General features: G+C 43.1%; 1 protein-coding gene across 2 annotated transcripts in view; it reads right to left on the bottom strand.

The window, feature by feature from the left end:
• Positions 1-20,974, bottom strand: part of cand1 (cullin-associated and neddylation-dissociated 1) — an 81,278-nt gene extending 60,304 nt beyond the window's left edge. For both annotated transcript variants that reach the window (XM_038996792.1, XM_038996793.1), the window contains exons 1-3: positions 20,634-20,974; positions 13,813-13,956; positions 2,280-2,434 (exon numbers count right to left, since the gene is read on the bottom strand). In XM_038996792.1, coding sequence (XP_038852720.1) covers positions 2,280-2,434; positions 13,813-13,956; positions 20,634-20,701 — 367 coding nt within the window. In that variant the 5' untranslated portion in view covers positions 20,702-20,974. The remainder of the gene's footprint in view (positions 1-2,279; positions 2,435-13,812; positions 13,957-20,633) is intronic.
• Between the last annotated feature and the right edge of the window lie 1,856 nt (positions 20,975-22,830).

Raw genomic sequence — 22,830 nt, 5'->3', positions numbered from 1 at the left:
ACTAGAGGGGATAGTCTATCAGTTCATTACTTAACTGGTTTAACACACTACAACACCATCACTAGAGGGGATAGTCTATCAGTTCATTACCTAACTGGTTTAACACACTACAACACCATCACTAGAGGGGATAGTCTATCAGTTCATTATCTAACTGGTTTAACACACTACAACACCATCACTAGAGGGGATAGTCTATCAGTTCATTATCTAACTGGTTTAACTAACACACTACAACACCATCACTAGAGGGGATAGTCTATCAGTTCATTATCTAACTGGTTTAACTAACACACTACAACACCATCACTAGAGGGGATAGTCTGTCAGTTCATTATCTAACTGGTTTAACACACTACAACACCATCACTAGAGGGGATAGTCTATCAGTTCATTATCTAACTGGTTTAACTAACACACTACAACACCATCACTAGAGGGGATAGTCTATCAGTTCATTATCTAACTGGTTTAACTAACACTACAACACCATCACTAGAGGGGATAGTCTATCAGTTCATTATCTAACTGGTTTAAATAACACTACAACACCATCACTAGAGGGGGTAGTCTATCAGTTCATTATCTAACTGGTTTAACACACTACAACACCATCACTAGAGGGGATAGTCTATCAGTTCATTATCTAACTGGTTTAACACACTACAACACCATCACTAGAGGGGATAGTCTATCAGTTCATTATCTAACTGGTTTAACACACTACAACACCATCACTAGAGGGGATAGTCTATCAGTTCATTATCTAACTGGTTTAACTAACACACTACAACACCATCACTAGAGGGGATAGTCTATCAGTTCATTATCTAACTGGTTCAACACACTACAACACCATCACTAGAGGGGATAGTCCATCAGTTCATCATCTAACTGGTTTAACACACTACAACACCATCACTAGAGGGGATAGTCTATCAGTTCATCATCTAACTGGTTTAACTAACACTACAACACCATCACTAGAGGGGATAGTCTTTCAGTTCATTATCTAACTGGTTTAACACACTACAACACCATCACTAGAGGGGATAGTCTATCAGTTCATTATCTAACTGGTTTAACACACTACAACACCATCACTAGAGGGGATAGTCTATCAGTTCATCATCTAACTGGTTTAACTAACACTACAACACCATCACTAGAGGGGATAGTCTATCAGTTCATTATCTAACTGGTTTAACACACTACAACACCATCACTAGAGGGGATAGTCTATCAGCTCATCATCTAACTGGTTTAACTAACACACTACAACACCATCACTAGAGGGGATAGTCTATCAGTTCATTATCTAACTGGTTCAACACACTACAACACCATCACTAGAGGGGATAGTCCATCAGTTCATTATCTAACTGGTTTAACACACTACAACACCATCACTAGAGGGGATAGTCTATCAGTTCATTATCTAACTGGTTTAACTAACACACTACAACACCATCACTAGAGGGGATAGTCTATCAGTTCATTATCTAACTGGTTTAACTAACACACTACAACACCATCACTAGAGGGGATAGTCTATCAGTTCATTATCTAACTGGTTTAACACACTACAACACCATCACTAGAGGGGATAGTCTATCAGTTCATTATCTAACTGGTTTAACTAACACCATCACTAGAGGGGATAGTCTATCAGTTCATTATCTAACTGGTTTAACACACTACAACACCATCACTAGAGGGGATAGTCTATCAGTTCATTATCTAACTGGTTTAACTAACACACTACAACACCATCACTAGAGGGGATAGTCTATCAGTTCATTACCTAACTGGTTTAACACACTACAACACCATCACTAGAGGGGATAGTCCATCAGTTCATTACCTAACTGGTTTAACACACTACAACACCATCACTAGAGGGGATAGTCTATCAGTTCATTATCTAACTGGTTTAACACACTACAACACCATCACTAGAGGGGATAGTCTATCAGTTCATTATCTAACTGGTTTAACTAACACACTACAACACCATCACTAGAGGGGATAGTCTATCAGTTCATCATCTAACTGGTTTAACTAACACACTACAACACCATCAATAGAGGGGATAGTCCATCAGTTCATGGATCAGTCCTAGGATCAGTCCTAGGATCAGGCCATCCTGTCCACGTAATCTTACTCATCACAATCTAAAAAAAGGGAAAACTGATCCAAGATCAGCTTTGTGAAGGCCCATGTCTAGTGAAAAGACATCAGGGTACAGGTTAGGGGTCAAGGGTCATGGTGGTACTTACCGCTGGATGCAGGGGGCAGTTCTCCTATGACCGTCTTCAGTCCGATGCTGGAGATGTCTCGGAGCTGTTCCTTGTCTGCCAGCATGTTGGTACACAGTGTGTCCACTATAGTCTCGACCTGGTACTCCTTCACCTTACTGACCAACGGGCCCAGGCTGGAACACAACACAATATATATATCAATATAAACTACCTGGTAGTCCTTCACCTTACTGACCAACGGGCCCAGGCTGGAACACAACACAACATAATATATATATCAATATAAACTACCTGGTACTCCTTCACCTTACTGACCAACAGGCCCAGGCTGGAACACAACACAATATATATATCAATATAAACTACCTGGTACTCCTTCACCTTACTGACCAACGGGCCCAGGCTGGAACACAACATAATATATATATCAATATAAAACTACCTGGTACTCCTTCACCTTACTGACCAACGGGCCCAGGCTGGAACACAACACAATATATATATATCAATATAAACTACCTGGTACTCCTTCACCTTACTGACCAACAGGCCCAGGCTGGAAAACAACACAATATATATATATCAATATAAATTACCTGGTACTCCTTCACCTTACTGACCAACGGGCCCAGGCTGGAAAACAACACAATATATATATATCAATATAAACTACCTGGTACTCCTTCACCTTACTGACCAACGGGCCCAGGCTGGAACACAATATATATCAATATAAACTACCTGGTACTCCTTCACCTTACTGACCAACGGGCCCAGGCTGGAACACAACATAATATATATATCAATATAAAACTACCTGGTACTCCTTCACCTTACTGACCAACGGGCCCAGGCTGGAAAACAACACAATATATATATATCAATATAAACTACCTGGTACTCCTTCACCTTACTGACCAACAGGCCCAGGCTGGAACACAACACAACATAATATATATCTCAATATAAACTACCTGGTACTCCTTCACCTTACTGACCAACGGGCCCAGGCTGGAACACAACACAATATATATATCAATATATACTACCTGGTACTCCTTCACCTTACTGACCAACAGGCCCAGGCTGGAACACAACACAATATATATATCAATATAAACTACCTGGTACTCCTTCACCTTACTGACCAACGGGCCCAGGCTGGAACACAACACAATATATATATATCAATATAAACTACCTGGTACTCCTTCACCTTACTGACCAACAGACCCAGGCTGGAACACAATATATATCAATATAAACTACCTGGTACTCCTTCACCTTACTGACCAACAGGCCCAGGCTGGAACACAACACAATATATATATCAATATAAACTACCTGGTACTCCTTCACCTTACTGACCAACGGACCCAGGCTGGAACACAACACAATATATATATCAATATAAACTACCTGGTACTCCTTCACCTTACTGACCAACGGGCCCAGGCTGGAACACAACACAATATATATATATCAATATAAACTACCTGGTACTCCTTCACCTTACTGACCAACAGACCCAGGCTGGAACACAACACAATATATATATCAATATAAACTACCTGGTACTCCTTCACCTTACTGACAAACGGGCCCAGGCTGGAACACAACACAATATATATATCAATATAAACTACCAGGTACTCCTTCACCTTACTGACCAACAGACCCAGGCTGGAACACAACACAATATATATATCAATATAAACTACCTGGTACTCCTTCACCTTACTGACCAACAGACCCAGGCTGGAACACAACACAATATATATATCAATATAAACTACCAGGTACTCCTTCACCTTACTGACCAACGGGCCCAGGCTGGAACACAACACAATATATATATCAATATAAACTACCTGGTACTCCTTCACCTTACTGACCAACGGGCCCAGGCTGGAACACAACACAATATATATATCAATATAAACTACCTGGTACTCCTTCACCTTACTGACCAACGGGCCCAGGCTGGAACACAACACAATATATATATCAATATAAACTACCTGGTACTCCTTCACCTTCCTGACCAACGGGCCCAGGCTGGAACACAACACAACATAATATATATATATCAATATAAACTACCTGGTACTCCTTCACCTTACTGACCAACGGGCCCAGGCTGGAACACAACACAATATATATATCAATATAAACTACCTGGTACTCCTTCACCTTACTGACCAACGGGCCCAGGCTGGAACACAATATATATATCAATATAAACTACCTGGTACTCCTTCACCTTACTGACCAACGGGCCCAGGCTGGAACACAACACAATATATATATCAATATAAACTACCTGGTACTCCTTCACCTTACTGACCAACGGGCCCAGGCTGGAACACAATATATATATCAATATAAACTACCTGGTACTCCTTCACCTTACTAACCAACGGGCCCAGGCTGGAACACAACATAATATATATATCAATATAAAACTACCTGGTACTCCTTCACCTTACTGACCAACGGGCCCAGGCTGGAACACAACACAATATATATATCAATATAAACTACCTGGTACTCCTTCACCTTACTGACCAACGGGCCCAGGCTGGAACACAACACAATATATATATATCAATATAAACTACCTGGTACTCCTTCAACTTACTGACCAAGAGACCCAGGCTGGAACACAACATAATATATATATCAATATAAACTACCTGGTACTCCTTCACCTTACTGACCAACGGGCCCAGGCTGGAACACAACACAATATATATATCAATATAAACTACCTGGTACTCCTTCACCTTACTGACCAACGGGCCCAGGCTGGAACACAACACAATATATATATCAATATAAACTACCTGGTACTCCGTCACCTTACTGACCAACGGACCCAGGCTGGAACACAACACAATATATATATCAATATAAACTACCTGGTACTCCTTCACCTTACTGACCAACGGGCCCAGGCTGGAACACAACACAATATATATATCAATATAAACTACCTGGTACTCCTTCACCTTACTGACCAACGGGCCCAGGCTGGAACACAATATATATATCAATATAAACTACCTGGTACTCCTTCACCTTACTGACCAACGGGCCCAGGCTGGAACACAACACAATATATATATCAATATAAACTACCTGGTACTCCTTCACCTTACTGACCAACGGGCCCAGGCTGGAACACAATATATATATCAATATAAACTACCTGGTACTCCTTCACCTTACTAACCAACGGGCCCAGGCTGGAACACAACATAATATATATATCAATATAAAACTACCTGGTACTCCTTCACCTTACTGACCAACGGGCCCAGGCTGGAACACAACACAATATATATATCAATATAAACTACCTGGTACTCCTTCACCTTACTGACCAACGGGCCCAGGCTGGAACACAACACAATATATATATATCAATATAAACTACCTGGTACTCCTTCAACTTACTGACCAAGAGACCCAGGCTGGAACACAACATAATATATATATCAATATAAACTACCTGGTACTCCTTCACCTTACTGACCAACGGGCCCAGGCTGGAACACAACACAATATATATATATCAATATAAACTACCTGGTACTCCTTCACCTTACTGACCAACGGGCCCAGGCTGGAACACAACACAATATATATATCAATATAAACTACCTGGTACTCCTTCACCTTACTGACCAACGGGCCCAGGCTGGAACACAACACAATATATATATCAATATAAACTACCTGGTACTCCTTCACCTTACTGACCAACGGGCCCAGGCTGGAACACAACACAATATATATATCAATATAAACTACCTGGTACTCCGTCACCTTACTGACCAACGGACCCAGGCTGGAACACAACACAATATATATATCAATATAAACTACCTGGTACTCCTTCACCTTACTGACCAACGGGCCCAGGCTGGAACACAACACAATATATATATCAATATAAACTACCTGGTACTCCTTCACCTTACTGACCAACGGGCCCAGGCTGGAACACAACACAACATAATATATATCTCAATATAAACTACCTGGTACTCCTTCACCTTACTGACCAACGGGCCCAGGCTGGAACACAATATATATATCAATATAAACTACCTGGTACTCCTTCACCTTACTGACCAACGGGCCCAGGCTGGAACACAACATAATATATATATCAATATAAAACTACCTGGTACTCCTTCACCTTACTGACCAACGGGCCCAGGCTGGAACACAACACAACATAATATATATCTCAATATAAACTACCTGGTACTCCTTCACCTTACTGACCAACGGGCCCAGGCTGGAACACAACACAATATATATATATCAATATATACTACCTGGTACTCCTTCACCTTACTGACCAACAGGCCCAGGCTGGAACACAATATATATCAATATAAACTACCTGGTACTCCTTCACCTTACTGACCAACGGGCCCAGGCTGGAACACAACACAATATATATATCAATATAAACTACCTGGTGCTCCTTCACCTTACTGACCAACGGGCCCAGGCTGGAACACAACACAATATATATATATATCAATATAAACTACCTGGTACTCCTTCACCTTACTGACCAACGGGCCCAGGCTGGAACACAACACAACATAATATATATATCAATATAAACTACCTGGTACTCCTTCACCTTACTGACCAACGGGCCCAGGCTGGAACACAACACAATATATATATCAATATAAACTACCTGGTACTCCTTCACCTTACTGACCAACGGACCCAGGCTGGAACACAACACAATATATATATCAATATAAACTACCTGGTACTCCTTCACCTTACTGACCAACGGGCCCAGGCTGGAACACAACACAATATATATATCAATATAAACTACCTGGTACTCCTTCACCTTACTGACCAACGGGCCCAGGCTGGAACACAACACAATATATATATCAATATAAACTACCTGGTACTCCTTCACCTTACTGACCAACGGACCCAGGCTGGAACACAACACAATATATATATCAATATAAACTACCTGGTACTGCTTCACCTTACTGACCAACGGGCCCAGGCTGGAACACAACATAATATATATATCAATATAAACTACCTGGTACTCCTTCACCTTACTAACCAACGGGCCCAGGCTGGAACACAACACAATATATATATCAATATAAACTACCTGGTACTCCTTCACCTTACTGACCAACGGGCCCAGGCTGGAACACAATACAATATATATATATCAATATAAACTACCTGGTACTCCTTCACCTTACTGACCAACGGGCCCAGGCTGGAACACAACACAATATATATATCAATATAAACTACCTGGTACTCCTTCACCTTACTGACAAACGGGCCCAGGCTGGAACACAACACAATATATATATCAATATAAACTACCTGGTACTCCGTCACCTTACTGACCAACGGACCCAGGCTGGAACACAACACAATATATATATCAATATAAACTACCTGGTACTCCTTCACCTTACTGACCAAGAGACCCAGGCTGGAACACAACACAATATATATATCAATATAAATTACCTGGTACTCCTTCACCTTACTGACCAACGGGCCCAGGCTGGAACACAACATAATATATATATCAATATAAACTACCTGGTACTCCTTCACCTTACTGACCAACGGGCCCAGGCTGGAACACAACACAATATATATATCAATATAAACTACCTGGTACGCCTTCACCTTACTGACCAACGGGCCCAGGCTGGAACACAACATAATATATATATCAATATAAACTACCTGGTACTCCTTCACCTTACTGACCAACGGGCCCAGGCTGGAACACAACACAATATATATATCAATATAAACTACCTGGTACTCCTTCACCTTACTGACCAACGGGCCCAGGCTGGAACACAACATAATATATATATCAATATAAACTACCTGGTACTCCTTCACCTTACTGACCAACGGGCCCAGGCTGGAACACAATATATATATCAATATAAACTACCTGGTACTCCTTCACCTTACTGACCAACGGGCCCAGGCTGGAACACAACATAATATATATATCAATATAAACTACCTGGTACGCCTTCACCTTACTGACCAACGGGCCCAGGCTGGAACAAAACACAAAATATATATCAATATAAACTACCTGGTACTCCGTCACCTTACTGACCAACGGGCCCAGGCTGGAACACAACACAAAATATATATCAATATAAACTACCTGGTACTCCTTCACCTTACTGACCAACGGGCCCAGGCTGGAACACAACACAATATATATATCAATATAAACTACCTGGTACTCCTTCACCTTACTGACCAACAGACCCAGGCTGGAACACAACATAACTGGTTCTCTCGTTCCAACAGAAGCTAGTCCAGAGTTAATCTAATGTCATGATAAAACCACGTTGTTACCCCACTGTCAACCATGTGACGTGGGTCCCTTGTTTAAAAAGGGCTGTTGTTTAATCAGACTGAGTAACACACTACCATATTACCAGTGAGGCCGAGTGGCTCAACCAGACAGGGCCTCTTGTCGTCAGCAGCAGCAGAGATGAAGAGACCTGTCTATTAAAACACTACATCATCAGTTGAGCCTACTTGATCTAGCCATCCAGGCCAGTGTCGCCTGGTCCGTCATCTCTGTAATGACAGATATTTGTGGGGGGGGGGGTTAACACCTGTAACTGCCATTTACTGCAACTGTTAGGATTTATGTTTATGCATTATGGCCTGCTACCATATTGTTTGAAGATGAATATTGTTTTGTTACACACACACACAAACAAAGCAGATGTGTGTGTGTGTGTGTGTGTGTGTGTGTGTGTGTGTGTGTGTGTGTGTGTAAAGACTGAGCAACATAGAGTGACTTGATACAAAAGCTGTGGTCAATCTGGAGAGGAGAGGGGTGCATATCTCCAGGCCAACCAGGGAGGGTAGGACACTGGACAATACCATATAAGGAACTGTTTCAGTGTAGCATCGGGAGCGGCACAAGACGGATCTAATCTACCCAACGACCAGATGCGGACATCTGTGAGACTGGGACCAGAGACTGGGACCAGTCTGAGTGCCGGCGATAGGCTGAGCAAAGTTTAAACCACGCTCAGCCTCTACTGTGATAGGCCAACAGACGGGTTGGAACTAGGTCATCACGGTATAAGAACAGCTGTTTACGTACTTCTTGCCAGTTCTCTGTTTTACCCTGCGCGGTGATACAGCAAACCCGTATATACGAAAATTGCATTTGCCATTTATTGATTGCGTTAATTAAAGATAATTAAAGAAAGTTAGCAGACCTTGCTTTTTATTTATCCTGATACCGGATTCGATTAACGCAGCGCTCACACAACCCAGAGCAAAAAAATGGCCTTAAAAGTATATCTTTGTTGTTTGTTGTCTTACATAGTGGTGCAGTCAGTCCACAAAAAGGCACAGTGCCTTTCTTACATTCTGCGTTCACGACATACAGACTACTACTTCAAAATGGCAACGATATGAAAGCAGGCTAACTGCAGTGTTACTGTAGCCTATATTAACATTGGAAATGTGTGAGAAATACAGCCTCGAGAGATTAATTTTAATTAATCTTCTTATTGATCACATAATCCCTTAAAAGCCTAATTCTAAATGGTTTGTTGAGAGTGTGAGCCAAGACGATCACACTGCCGCTGGCTCATAAAGCACTGAGACAGATCCCCCTAGCTGGGGCAAGGAAGATCACACTGCCGCTGGCTCATAAAGCACTGAGACAGATCCCCCTAGCTGGGGCAAGGAAGATAAAAATCTATGTTGCTCTGACATGAAATATCCACAGACAAAAATGTCAAATGTGCAATAAGACAAACAAAGTGATGCAAACACAGGGTTTTTCAATAACACTGTCCATACTATGTGTTGTGAAAGGATATGAATGAAAGACAGAGAGAAACAGAGGCAGAGAGAAAGAGGCAGAGAGAAAGAGGCAGAGTGACTGACAGAAGCAGACAGAGGCAGAAAGACATAGCGACAGAAAGACATAACGACAGAGACAAAGACATAACGACAGAGACAAAGACATAACGACAGAGACAAAGACATAACGACAGAGACAAAGACATAACGACAGAGACAAAGACATAACGACAGAGACAAAGACATAACGACAGAGTGACTGACAGAAATACATAGCGACAGTGACTGACAGAGGCAGAAAACATAGCGACAGAGGCAGAGAGACATAGCGACAGAGAGGCAGAGAGACATAGCGACAGAGAGGCAGAGAGACATAGCGACAGAGAGGCAGAGAGACATAGCGACAGAGAGGCAGAGAGACATAGCGACAGAGAGGCAGAGAGACATAGCGACAGAGGCAGAGAGACATAGCGACAGACAGAAATACATAGCGACAGACAGAGAGGTAGCGACAGAGTGACTGACAGAGGCAGAAAGACATAGCGACAGAGTGACTAACAGAGGCAAAGACAGAAAGACATAGTGACAGACAGAAATACATAGCGACAGAGAGAGGCAGAGACAGAGACACAGACAGAGGCAGAAAGACATAGCGACAGAGAGAGGCAGAAAGACATAGCGACAGACAGAGCAACAGAGAGGCAGAGACAAAGACATAGTGACAGAGAGGCAGAGGCAGAGAGACATAGCAACAGAGGCAGAGAGACATTGCGACAGAGAGGCAGAGGCAGAAAGACAGTGATCGAGTGACTGACAGAGGCAGAAAGACATAGCGACAGAGAGAGGCAGAAAGACATAGCGACTCAGAGGCAAAGACAGAAAGACATAGCGACAGAGAGGCAGAGACAGTGGCAGAGAGAGGCAGAAAGACATAGCGACAGACATAGCGACTCAGAGGCAGAGGCAGAAAGACATAGCTGCAGAGAGAGAGGCAGAAAGACAGAGCTGCAGAGAGAGAGGCAGAAAGACAGAGCGGCAGAGAGAGAGGCAGAAAGACAGAGCGGCAGAAAGACATAGCGGCAGAGAGAGAGGAAGAAAGACATAGCGACAGAGAGAGAGGCAGAAAGACATAGCGACAGACAGAGGCAGAAAGACATAGCGGCAGACAGAGAGGCAGAAAGACAAAGCGGCAGACAGAGAGGCAGACAGACATAGTTGCAGACAGATGGTTTGGGACTAGATAGTCTCCCACAGGGCCCAAGCCAGTCAGGTGATTCAGCCCCTCTCTCAGTCTCAGTGTTTGACAGCCATGTTTTGAACCTCTTTATAATGGTGCCTTAAGTTCAGTCAGAGACACCAGGGTTTCCGTTTTAGAAAAACATGAAAAGCCTAAAAATATTAAATAAAAACTGTTGCCGGCCAAAGTGGCCAGGAGAAGAAAAAAATCCCATTGCAAAATAATAAAATAATGACCGTCATGCTTATTGGTTTATAGGTTCATTTGCATAATTTAGTGGAATTAAATTGGCCTGTGTGTATTTTGGTTAGTCATCAATGTATCTTATTTATCCAACACAACTACCACAACATACAGAGTGGGGTTTCCCCTGCAGCTCCTCAGCGTTACTGCCGGAGTAAAACATGTGCTTCTATAAGCCCATTCATTTTAAATGCTATTTGTTTGTGTTCAAAACAGTTTTGGTGCTCGATTAAGAAGAGCTACTATTTTTATTTCTCAACTGGTAATTGAAGCGCGTCTCCTATTCAAGTGCAGGAATAAAAGCTGTCAGCGCGTCTCCCACCACTTTAACAATGGGAGCTTTAGGCCGTACGCATTTTGATAACATACTTCAGTGTTTGAAACCGGAGTATTTTATTTCATATTATGAGGCATGTTTTTCCTTGCTTCACAGTAACCTAAAGGCTAAATCCAACCATGGAAAGGTGAAGGGAATTGTTTTACACTGAACAAAAATATAAACTCAAACGTGTAAAGTGTTGGTCCCATGTTTCATGAGCTGAAATTAAAGATCCCGTAAATTCAGTAAGCACAAAAAGCGTTGTTATGTAAACAAAATAGTTTACATCTCTGTTAGTGAGAATTTCTCCTTTGCCAAGATAATCCAGCCACCTGACAGGTGTGGCATATCAAGAAGCTGATTAAAAAGCAAGATCATTACACAGGTGCACCTTGTGCTGGAGACAAAAGGCCACTAAAACGTGCAATTTTTCACAACACAATGCCACAGATGTCTCTAGTTGAGGGAGCGTGCAATTGGTATGCTGAATGCAGGAATATCCACCAGAGCTGTTGACAGAGAATTGAATGTTCATTGCTCTACCATAAGCCACCTCCAACTATGTTTTAGAGAATTTGGCAGTACATCTAACTGGTCTCACAACTACAGACCACGTGTAACCACGCCAGCCCAGGACCTCCACATCCGGGTTCTTCACCTGTGGGATCGTCTGAGACCAGACACCTGGACAGCTGATGAAACTGAGGAGTATTTCTGTCTGAATTAAAGCCAGTTTGTTGGGAAAAACTCATTCTGATTGGCTGGGCCTGGCCCCCCAGTGGCTGGGCCTATGCCCTCCCAGGCCCACCCATTGCTGCACCCCTGCTTAGTAATGTGAAATCCATAGATTAGGGCCTAATGAATTTATTTCAAATTGACTGATTTCCTTATATGAACTGTAACTCAGTAAAATAGTTGAAATTGTTGCCTGTTGCGTTTACATTTTTTTCAGTGTTTGAAGACTTCATAGGCAGCTCGTAAGTTTCAAGTTGGGGAAGCATACAATTTATCCTACCATTTCTACCATTCTGCATGTCAGTTATGATTTTCATATGCGCATATTTGTGGAACAGTTTATTATTTTTTTTAAATAACGTTTGTTTCTCAAAATCACTGTCACGTGATTAATCATAACAATCTGAATTAAAATGATAAAAATCTCAAAGTTTAAAAAAAAAAAGTCAACTAATGCGAGATCACCAGCCTCTCTGTCATATGGACACATTGACACACTGTGGTCCATTGGTGGCCAAAGAAATGAGCGCATGGAACTCACAGCCTATTGGCCAGTAGACCATCGCTCTTTCACACCGAGGACTGGTGATTATTATCGAGGGGGAGACTGGTGATTATTATCTATTAGCTTTTTAAAAATGTTTACCCCTCTACCAATAGGTGCCCTTCTGAGGTTGAATATGTTGTTACATCTTAAGGTTGTGCAGTGAATGTATGGAGGGTACAGAGATGAGGTAGTCATTCAAAAATCAACTCATGATAGTTGTTGCATCTTTAGATCTCCCCTTTTTCTAAGTTTCTAACAGAGATTTACATTTCTGTCACATATGGAACAGCTATCAGTGTGAGCTGTTTAGAATGGTGTTTTCCCCCCGAATTGCATTTTGACAAATGTTTGAAAATTACGTTTTATTGACTTCTTTATTACACGAGTTGCATGGTCTGTTAAGATGAATTCCCATAATCTAATATGCATATGGGTCCGGTAAATATCTCAAATAATAGCCTGTAAATTAAAATCTTCCCGGTCACGTTGTCCGGTGCCACATTTTCAGAAACCCTGACAGGCGCAAGCACGCACACACACACACAGACACAGAGAGGCAGAGATCTCTCACCATTTGACGGCCAGATTCTGGACCTCTCCGTTTTTGTCTTCCAGTAGCTTGAGGATCATCTTGACCACCTTGCGTTCACTGTCATCGTCCAGCTTGATGGAGTCTTTCTGCAGCTCCGACATCAGGTCGTTGGTGGCCATGAATCTACAGGAACACACAGGGAGAAAGAAGACCCAGTTAGACTAACAGGGTTATGATGTTATATACAGTTGAAGTCAGAAGTTTACATACACCTTAGCCAAATACATTTAAACTCAGTTTCTCAATTCCTGACATTTAATCCTAGTAAAAAATCCCCGTCTAAGGTCAGTTAGGATCAACACTTTATTTTAGGAATGTGAAATGTCAGAATAATAGTAGAGAGAATTATTTCTTTCAGCTTTTATTTCTTTCATCACATTCCCAGTGGGTCAGAAGATTACATACTCAATTAGTATTCGGTAGCATTGCCTTTAAATTGTTTAACTTGGGTCAAACGTTTCGGGTAGCCTTCCACAAGCTTCCCACAATAAGTTGGGTGAATTTTGCCCCATTCCTCCTGACAGAGCTGGTGTAACTGAGTCAGGTTTGAAGGCCTCCTTGCTCATAACGATGGTCATTATGGCCAAACAGTTGTATTTTTGTTTCATCAGACCAGAGGACATTTCTCCATAAAGTATGATCTTTGTCCCCATATGCAGTTGCAAACCGTAGTCGGGCTTTTTTAATGGCGGTTTTGGAGCAGTGGCTTCCTTGCTGAGCGGCCTTTCAGGTTATGTCGAGTTCAAACTCGTTTTACTGTGGATATAGATACTTTAGGGCCTGTTTCCTCCAGCATCTTCACAAGGTCCTTTGCTGTTGTTCTGGGATTGATTTGCACTATTCGCACCAAAGTACGTTCATCTCTAGAAGACACAACGCGTCTCCTTCCTGAGCGGTGTGACGGCTGCATGGTCCCATGGTGTTTATACCTGCGTACTATTGTTTGTACAGACGAACGTGGTACCTTCAGGCGTTTGGAAATTGCTCCCAAGGATGAACCAGACTTGTGGAGGTCTACCATTTTTTTTTCTGAGGTCTTGGCTGATTTCTTTTGATTTTCCCATGATGTCAAGCAAAGAGGCACTGAGTTTGAAGGTAGGCCTTGAAATACATCCACAGGTACACCTCCAATTGACTCAAATGATGTCAATTAGCCTATCAGAAGCTTCTAAAGCCATGACATAATTTTCTGGAATTTTCCAATCTGTTTAAAGACACAGTCAACTTAGTGAATGTAAACTTCTGACCCACTGGAATTGTGATACAGTGAATTATAAGTGAAATAATCTGTCTGTAAACAATTGTTGGAAAAATGACTTGTGTCATGCACGAAGTAGATGTCCTAACCGACTTGTCAAAACTACAGTTTGTTAACAAGAAATTAGTGGAGTGGTTGAAAAACTAGTCCATGAATCTCCAGGAACACACAGGGAGGAAGAAGACCCTGTTAAACTAACAGGGTTATGATGTTATGTTATATGTTCATAAGACATCCAACTATAGAATCTTCTAGAGCAGAGCCCCCCCCCCCCCTTCCAGCATTAGGGAACCATCGCACGCGCCACGTCTATTTCTGTGTTGTTATTTTATACAGCTTACTACACCTGGTACACTCCCAGGCGGTCTCCCGTCCCGGTGCTCATCAGGCCCGACCCTGAACATGCGTGTTCAGGGTGGTATGGCCACAGGCATATCCCCCCCATTTTCCCCTGAATTACATCCCTTGGCTCATCTCTGCAACTCCTCAAAGGGCTCGGGAGAGGCGAAGTCATGCGTCCTCCAAAAACATGGCCCACCTGGCCGCCTACCTATTTATCACACCGCCTGCTTGACCCGGATGTCAGCCGCACCAATGTGTCAGAGGAAACACAGTTCCACTGACAACCGGATTCAGCTTGCAGGCGCCCGGTCCTGTCACTAGGAGTCGCTAGAGCACAACGAGCCAAAGAAAGCCCCACCGGCCACACCACTGAGGTAAGAGAAGGTAACCCTCCAAAGGGTTTTAACACCACTGAGCTAAGAGAAGGTAACCCTCCAAAGGGTTTTAACACCACTGAGCTAAGAGAAGGTAACAAGTCAAGTGCTCTGACATTAGAAGCCAAAGCAAATCAACATTAGTACAAAGATCAAGCTACTATCTCCGAGGAGAGGAACGATTGAAGCCTAAAGCACTAGATGATACCAGACAGATCAGCTCTGATCTCTTAGAGTGGTGGGGGGGGGGGTAACTTTTACCATCGAATCCAATTTAATACATGGGAGTATACATCACACAAGATCAGCTTTGAGACACCATCTTGTCTCCATCTTAACACATCAAAGAACTCCTGGTGTGATTCAAGAAAGACCTTTTCCCCGAGCTGACAAGGTACAAATCTGTCGTTCTGCCCCTGAACAGGCAGTTAACCCACTGTTCCTAGGCCGTCATTGAAAATAACAATTTGTTCTTAACATTTACATTTAAGTCATTTAGCAGACGCTCTTATCCAGAGCGACTTACAAGTACATACATTCATACTTTTTTTTGTTGTACTTAACTGACTTGCCTAGTTAAATAAAAGGTTAAAAAAATAATATTAAAATACTATGCTCCTCAACACTAGGCTCATTTGATAATCTCTGACGAGTCCCCCCCCCCCTCATCGGAACGCAAGAAGCTTTTTAAACAAGAGGGACAGCGAGAAGGAAGAGAGGAGAGAAAAATAATGAATAATGCATGAGGTCCATGGCCCACACTCACTGAGCGGCAGCCCCACAGCATGAGGTAATAGGCTGGAGCACCCACACTCACTGAGCGCCAGCCCTACGGCATGAGGTAATAGGCTGGAGCACCCACACACACTGAGCGGCAGCCCCACAGCATGAGGTAATGGGCTGGAGCACCCACACACACTGAGCGGCAGCCCCACAGCATGAGGTAATGGGCTGGAGCACCCACACTCACTGAGCGGCAGCCCCACAGCATGAGGTAATGGGCTGGAGCACCCACACTCACTGAGCACCAGCCCTACGGCATGAGGTAATAGGCTGGAGCACCCACACACACTGAGCGGCAGCCCCACAGCATGAGGTAATGGGCTGGAGCACCCACACACACTGAGCGGCAGCCCCACAGCATGAGGTAATGGGCTGGAGCACCCACACACACTGAGCGGCAGCCCCACAGCATGAGGTAATGGGCTGGAGCACCCACACTCACTGAGCGGCAGCCCTACGGCATGAGGTAATGGGCTGGAGCACCCACACTCACTGAGCGGCAGCCCCACAGCATGAGGTAATGGGCTGGAGCACCCACACTCACTGAGCGGCAGCCCCACAGCATGAGGTAATGGGCTGGAGCACCCACACTCACTGAGCAGCAGCCCCACAGCATGAGGTAATGGGCTGGAGCACCCACACTCACTGAGCGGCAGCCCCACAGCATGATGTAATGGGCTGGAGCACCCACACTCACTGAGCACCAGCCCTACGGCATGAGGTAATAGGCTGGAGCACCCACACACACTGAGCGGCAGCCCCACAGCATGAGGTAATGGGCTGGAGCACCCACACACACTGAGCGGCAGCCCCACAGCATGAGGTAATGGGCTGGAGCACCCACACTCACTGAGCGGCAGCCCCACAGCATGAGGTAATGGGCTGGAGCACCCACACTCACTGAGCGGCAGCCCTACGGCATGAGGTAATGGGCTGGAGCACCCACACTCACTGAGCGGCAGCCCCACAGCATGAGGTAATGGGCTGGAGCACCCACACTCACTGAGCGGCAGCCCCACAGCATGAGGTAATGGGCTGGAGCACCCACACTCACTGAGCAGCAGCCCCACAGCATGAGGTAATGGGCTGGAGCACCCACACTCACTGAGCGGCAGCCCCACAGCATGATGTAATGGGCTGGAGCACCCACACTCACTGAGCGGCAGCCCCACAGCATGAGGTAATGGGCTGGAGCACCCACACTCACTGAGCGGCAGCCCCACAGCATGAGGTAATGGGCTGGAGCACCCACACTCACTGAGCGGCAGCCCCACAGCATGAGGTAATAGGCTGGAGCACCCACACTCCTCTCTCCCTCTCTGAACTGGTGTGTGGGAAAACACTTTCTACCAGGGGGTGTTCTTCTATAGTGGAAATCAATCTTCACTACCACGGTACCACCACCTCACTAGATAAACATTAGTAGTAGCTTATAAAATCGGTTTGAGTTTACCCAAAATATTTTCTCTGTTTAGTTTTTTTCCAGGTTCTTAACTGTCAAATCACACTTTTTATTTTATTAAGAAAAACAAAATGGGATGTTCTAAGTCCACAACAATGCTTAAACCACTTTTGAGGTATGGATAAAATCTAAGAAATGCTAATTTTGGGGTGTAGATACCCTTTAATTCTGTGGCACCAGCAAGAGACTTGTTTGGTTAGCGGTGTTTCTGTAGCACACACGTGATTGTTAATAATTGATGCAAATCATCATTATATATAATTTTGCCAGATAGGCTACTTTGCAGTTAATATTTAATTGAGAAGATTTTTTGTGAAAGCCTTTCCATCTACCAGAAGACTGTTGTCATTATTAGCATCATCGCTAACGGCTACACTTAGTGGTAGACAAACGTGTACACACAGACAGGGGCATTCCCCAGCTGAAGGAAAATACAAATCACTGATACATTTTGTTCATGTTTTATGATAATCTCGTGCAAATTAACACATTGTCTAACAAGTTCAATACATTTAGTTGAGTTCCTTAAATTCAATCTACTTATTTATATTCCATTTTAATGTCTGGATTCCGTCCTCGTTCTCCACCACCCTCATTTTATAGGGCCCTAAATTAGACGAGGACAACAAGACTCACACCTACACAAACATGCCAGAGTGGATAACATTAGACCTCCCACTCAAATGTGAAAGGCCACTGATTTCCCCTGCTAATAATGATGTCATCATGCAAACGTGCAGAAGCAAGGAGCACCCCTTTACTCCCTCTATAATGTGATGTTAGAACTCAAATAGGCCTACCTCTGACTCAACTCCCATCTCCAGACTCAACTCCCATCTCCAGACTCAACTCCCATCTCCAGACTCAACTCCCATCTCCAGACTCAACTCCCATCTCCAGACTCAACTCCCATCTCCAGACTCAACTCCCATCTCCAGACTCAACTCCCATCTCCAGACTCAGAGGTGAGGCCTAAACTCTCAACAGCTATTTCTTGACTGACTCACTTCAGAGTTTTGAATCTAGAGGTGGATTTAAAATATAATTCAACCATGATGGATAATCCAGTGCGCTGCTGTCAAGTTATGCTTTTGGCAGCTGCATAGGCAATCTCTCAAAACTACAAGGCAATGAGGGCACACAGTGGAACAGGCTCCCTGTAAAATAGTCCTGTACCATTTCTCACCGTTCCACCCCAGAACACAAGCCACCGTCAGTCATTGTTATGAACCTGAAATAGTCTGGGACCTGTAGAGTTATTGGCATGACTGAGAATCTGGGAAGTAGCCTTTGTTGACAAGAAAGAAGAGATGCTAGGAGTTCCCACAAGTGCATAGGAAATGTCATCCAACCAGACGGCTCACTCTAGCAATTGAGCCTGGGGGTGAGGTTAATGCAAGGTTATGGTAAAGCGTTTCAGGGATGGGCAGGAGAGACATTACATATTATTGGGGGCACACTCAGTATGTCAGGGGACTGGTTACTTTCCATATGTTTTATAGTTGTAACATCTGACATTTCAGAGCAAATGTCAATGACAAATTACTTTGTGTCTACCTATCTATCTCTACAGGTGTGGGAACCACTGGAAAACACCAGAACAAGACTACAGGAACGCAGCTTTGGATTCCCACAGGTGCACACATCTAAGATGATATCTGTAGTGAAAGAACTGCAACATTTATCAGGTGGAAGATTACTACTATGTAGTTATACATGTATGCTGTGAAGTTATACATGTAAGTTCATGACAACTGTAACAGAATTGCGAAGAGCAGAATGCTGGCTTAAATCATCATATTTTCTGTAAAAACAACTGTTCCTCTAATGTGACGTTGATATGGCTGCAAATTCACAGTTTGGGTTGAAGTGAATCAAGTTGTTTCTAGTTAGTTGGTTATGATTGTGTGTTTGGTATGGTTAATATAAAAACACCTGACAGTGAGGTAGTGGTATGCTTCAAAGCTAGCTAATCAGTTAACTACCTTACTAAATGAACTACATTTTGACTCCCCGATCAGCCAACAACATAAACATGCTGGCTGAATTATGTTATGGATGTACTGTGGCTAGCTAACGTTAGCTAAGCAATCATTGATATGGCATTTGTTGACTGCTAGGATATGTGCAATGCCTTTCTAGTTAACTACTTAGTTAACAAACTAGCTAACTAGTTTAGTCCACTTGGTTGAGTTAGCTAGCTAAATTCGATATCGTTTTGAGGTAGAAAACGTTGTTTACTAGCTAGCGTTGACAGTAATGACTGTCAGAGCGAGTTAGCCAGCTAGTTAACATGACAGTGTTAAATGTAACAAGTTAGCTATATACTTTGCAAAACCGACAAAATAGAAATATAATGTCAAAATGTTCATGTGGGTTTCTCGCAATAATGTGTTTATAGCGAGTGGCTAACATTGTTAGTTCGCTAGCTAGCGAACGTTAGCAGACTAGCCAAATGACAGAATTGATTTGAGGCCTAGCTAACTTGCAGGGTTTTCATATTGGACGATACCGGTTTGAGTAAAAGTTCAGAATCACAGCGTCATTTCAAATGCATAGATTGTTACAATATTGTATTTACCTGAAATCCTTGTCGCTTGATGTCATTTTTTCCAATAGATTAGAGATATGGTATGAGGCGCTCGCCATGTTTGCAGTCTGTTGGAGTAGCCTGCTAGCAACCACTAGTCAGTATCACGGGGCGGAATTCTTATCCACTTATTTAGCTATTTACTTCTCTTAACGATTGAAATCGATTCAGTTTCCACTGTCACTTTCCTTTCGATGGAGCGAAGCGACGATCAGCGGCGGAATATCAGAGAATTGAGTCTCATCCTGCGGAGTTTTGGATGTGTTTGAATGGAGACCTCACTTTGCTCTGCAGAGAGGAGGAGCTGCAGAACCAGACGAGTTCGCTACTGGGGGTCAAAGTTGAGTTTGTTATAGGGGGGAAGGACCAGACTAGTGAGTTTGTCCGAGTTGTCACTAGTTACCACAGCCATAAAGTAAAACTTGGCTATATCGTAAAAACAAAAATTGAATATGAAAACAAAAATTAGCTTTTTGGTCTTCATTTAAGGTTTGGCATAAGATTAGCAGTCGAGGTTTAGCCATAATGATGACTTTGTGGCTGTGGTAACTAGTGACGACCGTTTAACGGTGGTGGTCGTCTGAGAAACCTCAACCAAAGACAGTACCAGAGAAGATAGGCTAAAACTGCTTATCCAACAGAAATCTTCGATCACACTTGTAGGCGATGTCATGGCTGCGTTGGCTAACTAAACTCATGCGTAGAAGCAATTCATCGGGGTCTAGCGGTCGTCTCCTGCCGAACTGCGCATGTGCAGTCCGTCAAATCAAAGGCACTCCTTCGATATAAAGTTGTTTTTGACGAAAATTAAAACGTGTCAGTTTGTAACTTTAATTAGGTTGGAGTAATGACATGTTCAACTACATAAGAACTTGGCTTGAATTTACGTTGTGCTTTTAGATTTCGAGAAAATGTACAACTACTGAAGAATTTGTCACTTCTCTCATTGACTCCTCAAATCCCGGCATGGTCTGTTTCTCAAGCGTTTCGTGAAGTCTCGCGATGTATTTGTATTTATTAGGGATCCCCATTACCTGCTACCTCAACCTGGGGTCCAAACAAAATTAAGGCACATTACATATAAAACAAAATATAAAACAGTACATCATATAACATTTTTAGACCACTACATATCTACAATACAAAATGTATAATACCACCATACAACAATATTACAATGTACGTGTGTGCGTATGCCTACCTGTGTGTGTCTCTTCACAGTCCCTGCTGTTCCACAATGTGTATTTTTACCTGTTTTTTTAAATCTGATTCTACTGCTGATGTGGAATAGAGCTCCATGTAGTAATGTGGGCCTTCCATAGTATGTTCTGGACTTGGGGATTGTGAAAAAAACACTGGTGGCATGTCTTGTGGGGTATGCATGGGTGTCCAAGCTGTGTGCAAGTAGTTCAAACAGACAGACAACTCGGTACATTCAGCTTGTCAATGCTTCTTACAAAAACAAGTAGTGATGAAGTCAATCTCTCCCACTTTGAGCCATGTTGCACCTCTAGGTTAAGAAACTCTGATAGTACAGTATGAAGATAGGCAGAAACTGCTTCTTCACACATACAGCAAGTAATTGCATTCTTTTCATGATCAGTAAAGAGCAATTGATTATGTATTTTCAGATAGGGTGATGGATGGCAGATCCATTTGGCTAGTGGCTAGCAAGCTAGCCAGCTAAGCAAACATCATGTGCTTCATCAGAGATTAGTCTTTTGGGAAAAAGTTTAACATCAGAAAGTCCTCATCCTGGTAAAGTTGTCAGTTGGACTTGCTGTCATCACCACTATAGATAGTATAGATAAAAAGCAAATCAAATCATCTGGTTTATCCCCTGACTGTTAGCTTGTCAACTAGCCATATCGACGTGATCTGTTAGCTAGTTACAGTTAGCTTATTAACTAGCCATATCGACGTGATCTGTTAGCTAGTTGCAGTTAGCTTGTTAACTAGCCATATCGACGTGATCTGTTAGCTAGTTACTGTTAGCTTGTCAACTAGCCATATCGACGTGATCTGTTAGCTAGTTACTGTTAGCTTGTCAACTAGCCATATTGACGTGATCTGTTAGCTAGTTACAGTTAGCTTGTCAACTAGCCATATCGACGTGATCTCTTAGCTAGTTACTGTTAGCTTGTTAACCAGCCATATTGACGTGATCTGTTAGCTAGTTACAGTTAGC

The sequence above is a fragment of the Salvelinus namaycush genome, chromosome 6, assembly GCF_016432855.1.
Source record: "Salvelinus namaycush isolate Seneca chromosome 6, SaNama_1.0, whole genome shotgun sequence".
In the NCBI taxonomy this organism is placed as follows: domain Eukaryota; kingdom Metazoa; phylum Chordata; class Actinopteri; order Salmoniformes; family Salmonidae; genus Salvelinus; species Salvelinus namaycush.
The sequence above is the reverse complement of the archived record's forward strand: the minus strand, read 5'-3'. Positions and strand labels throughout refer to the sequence as shown.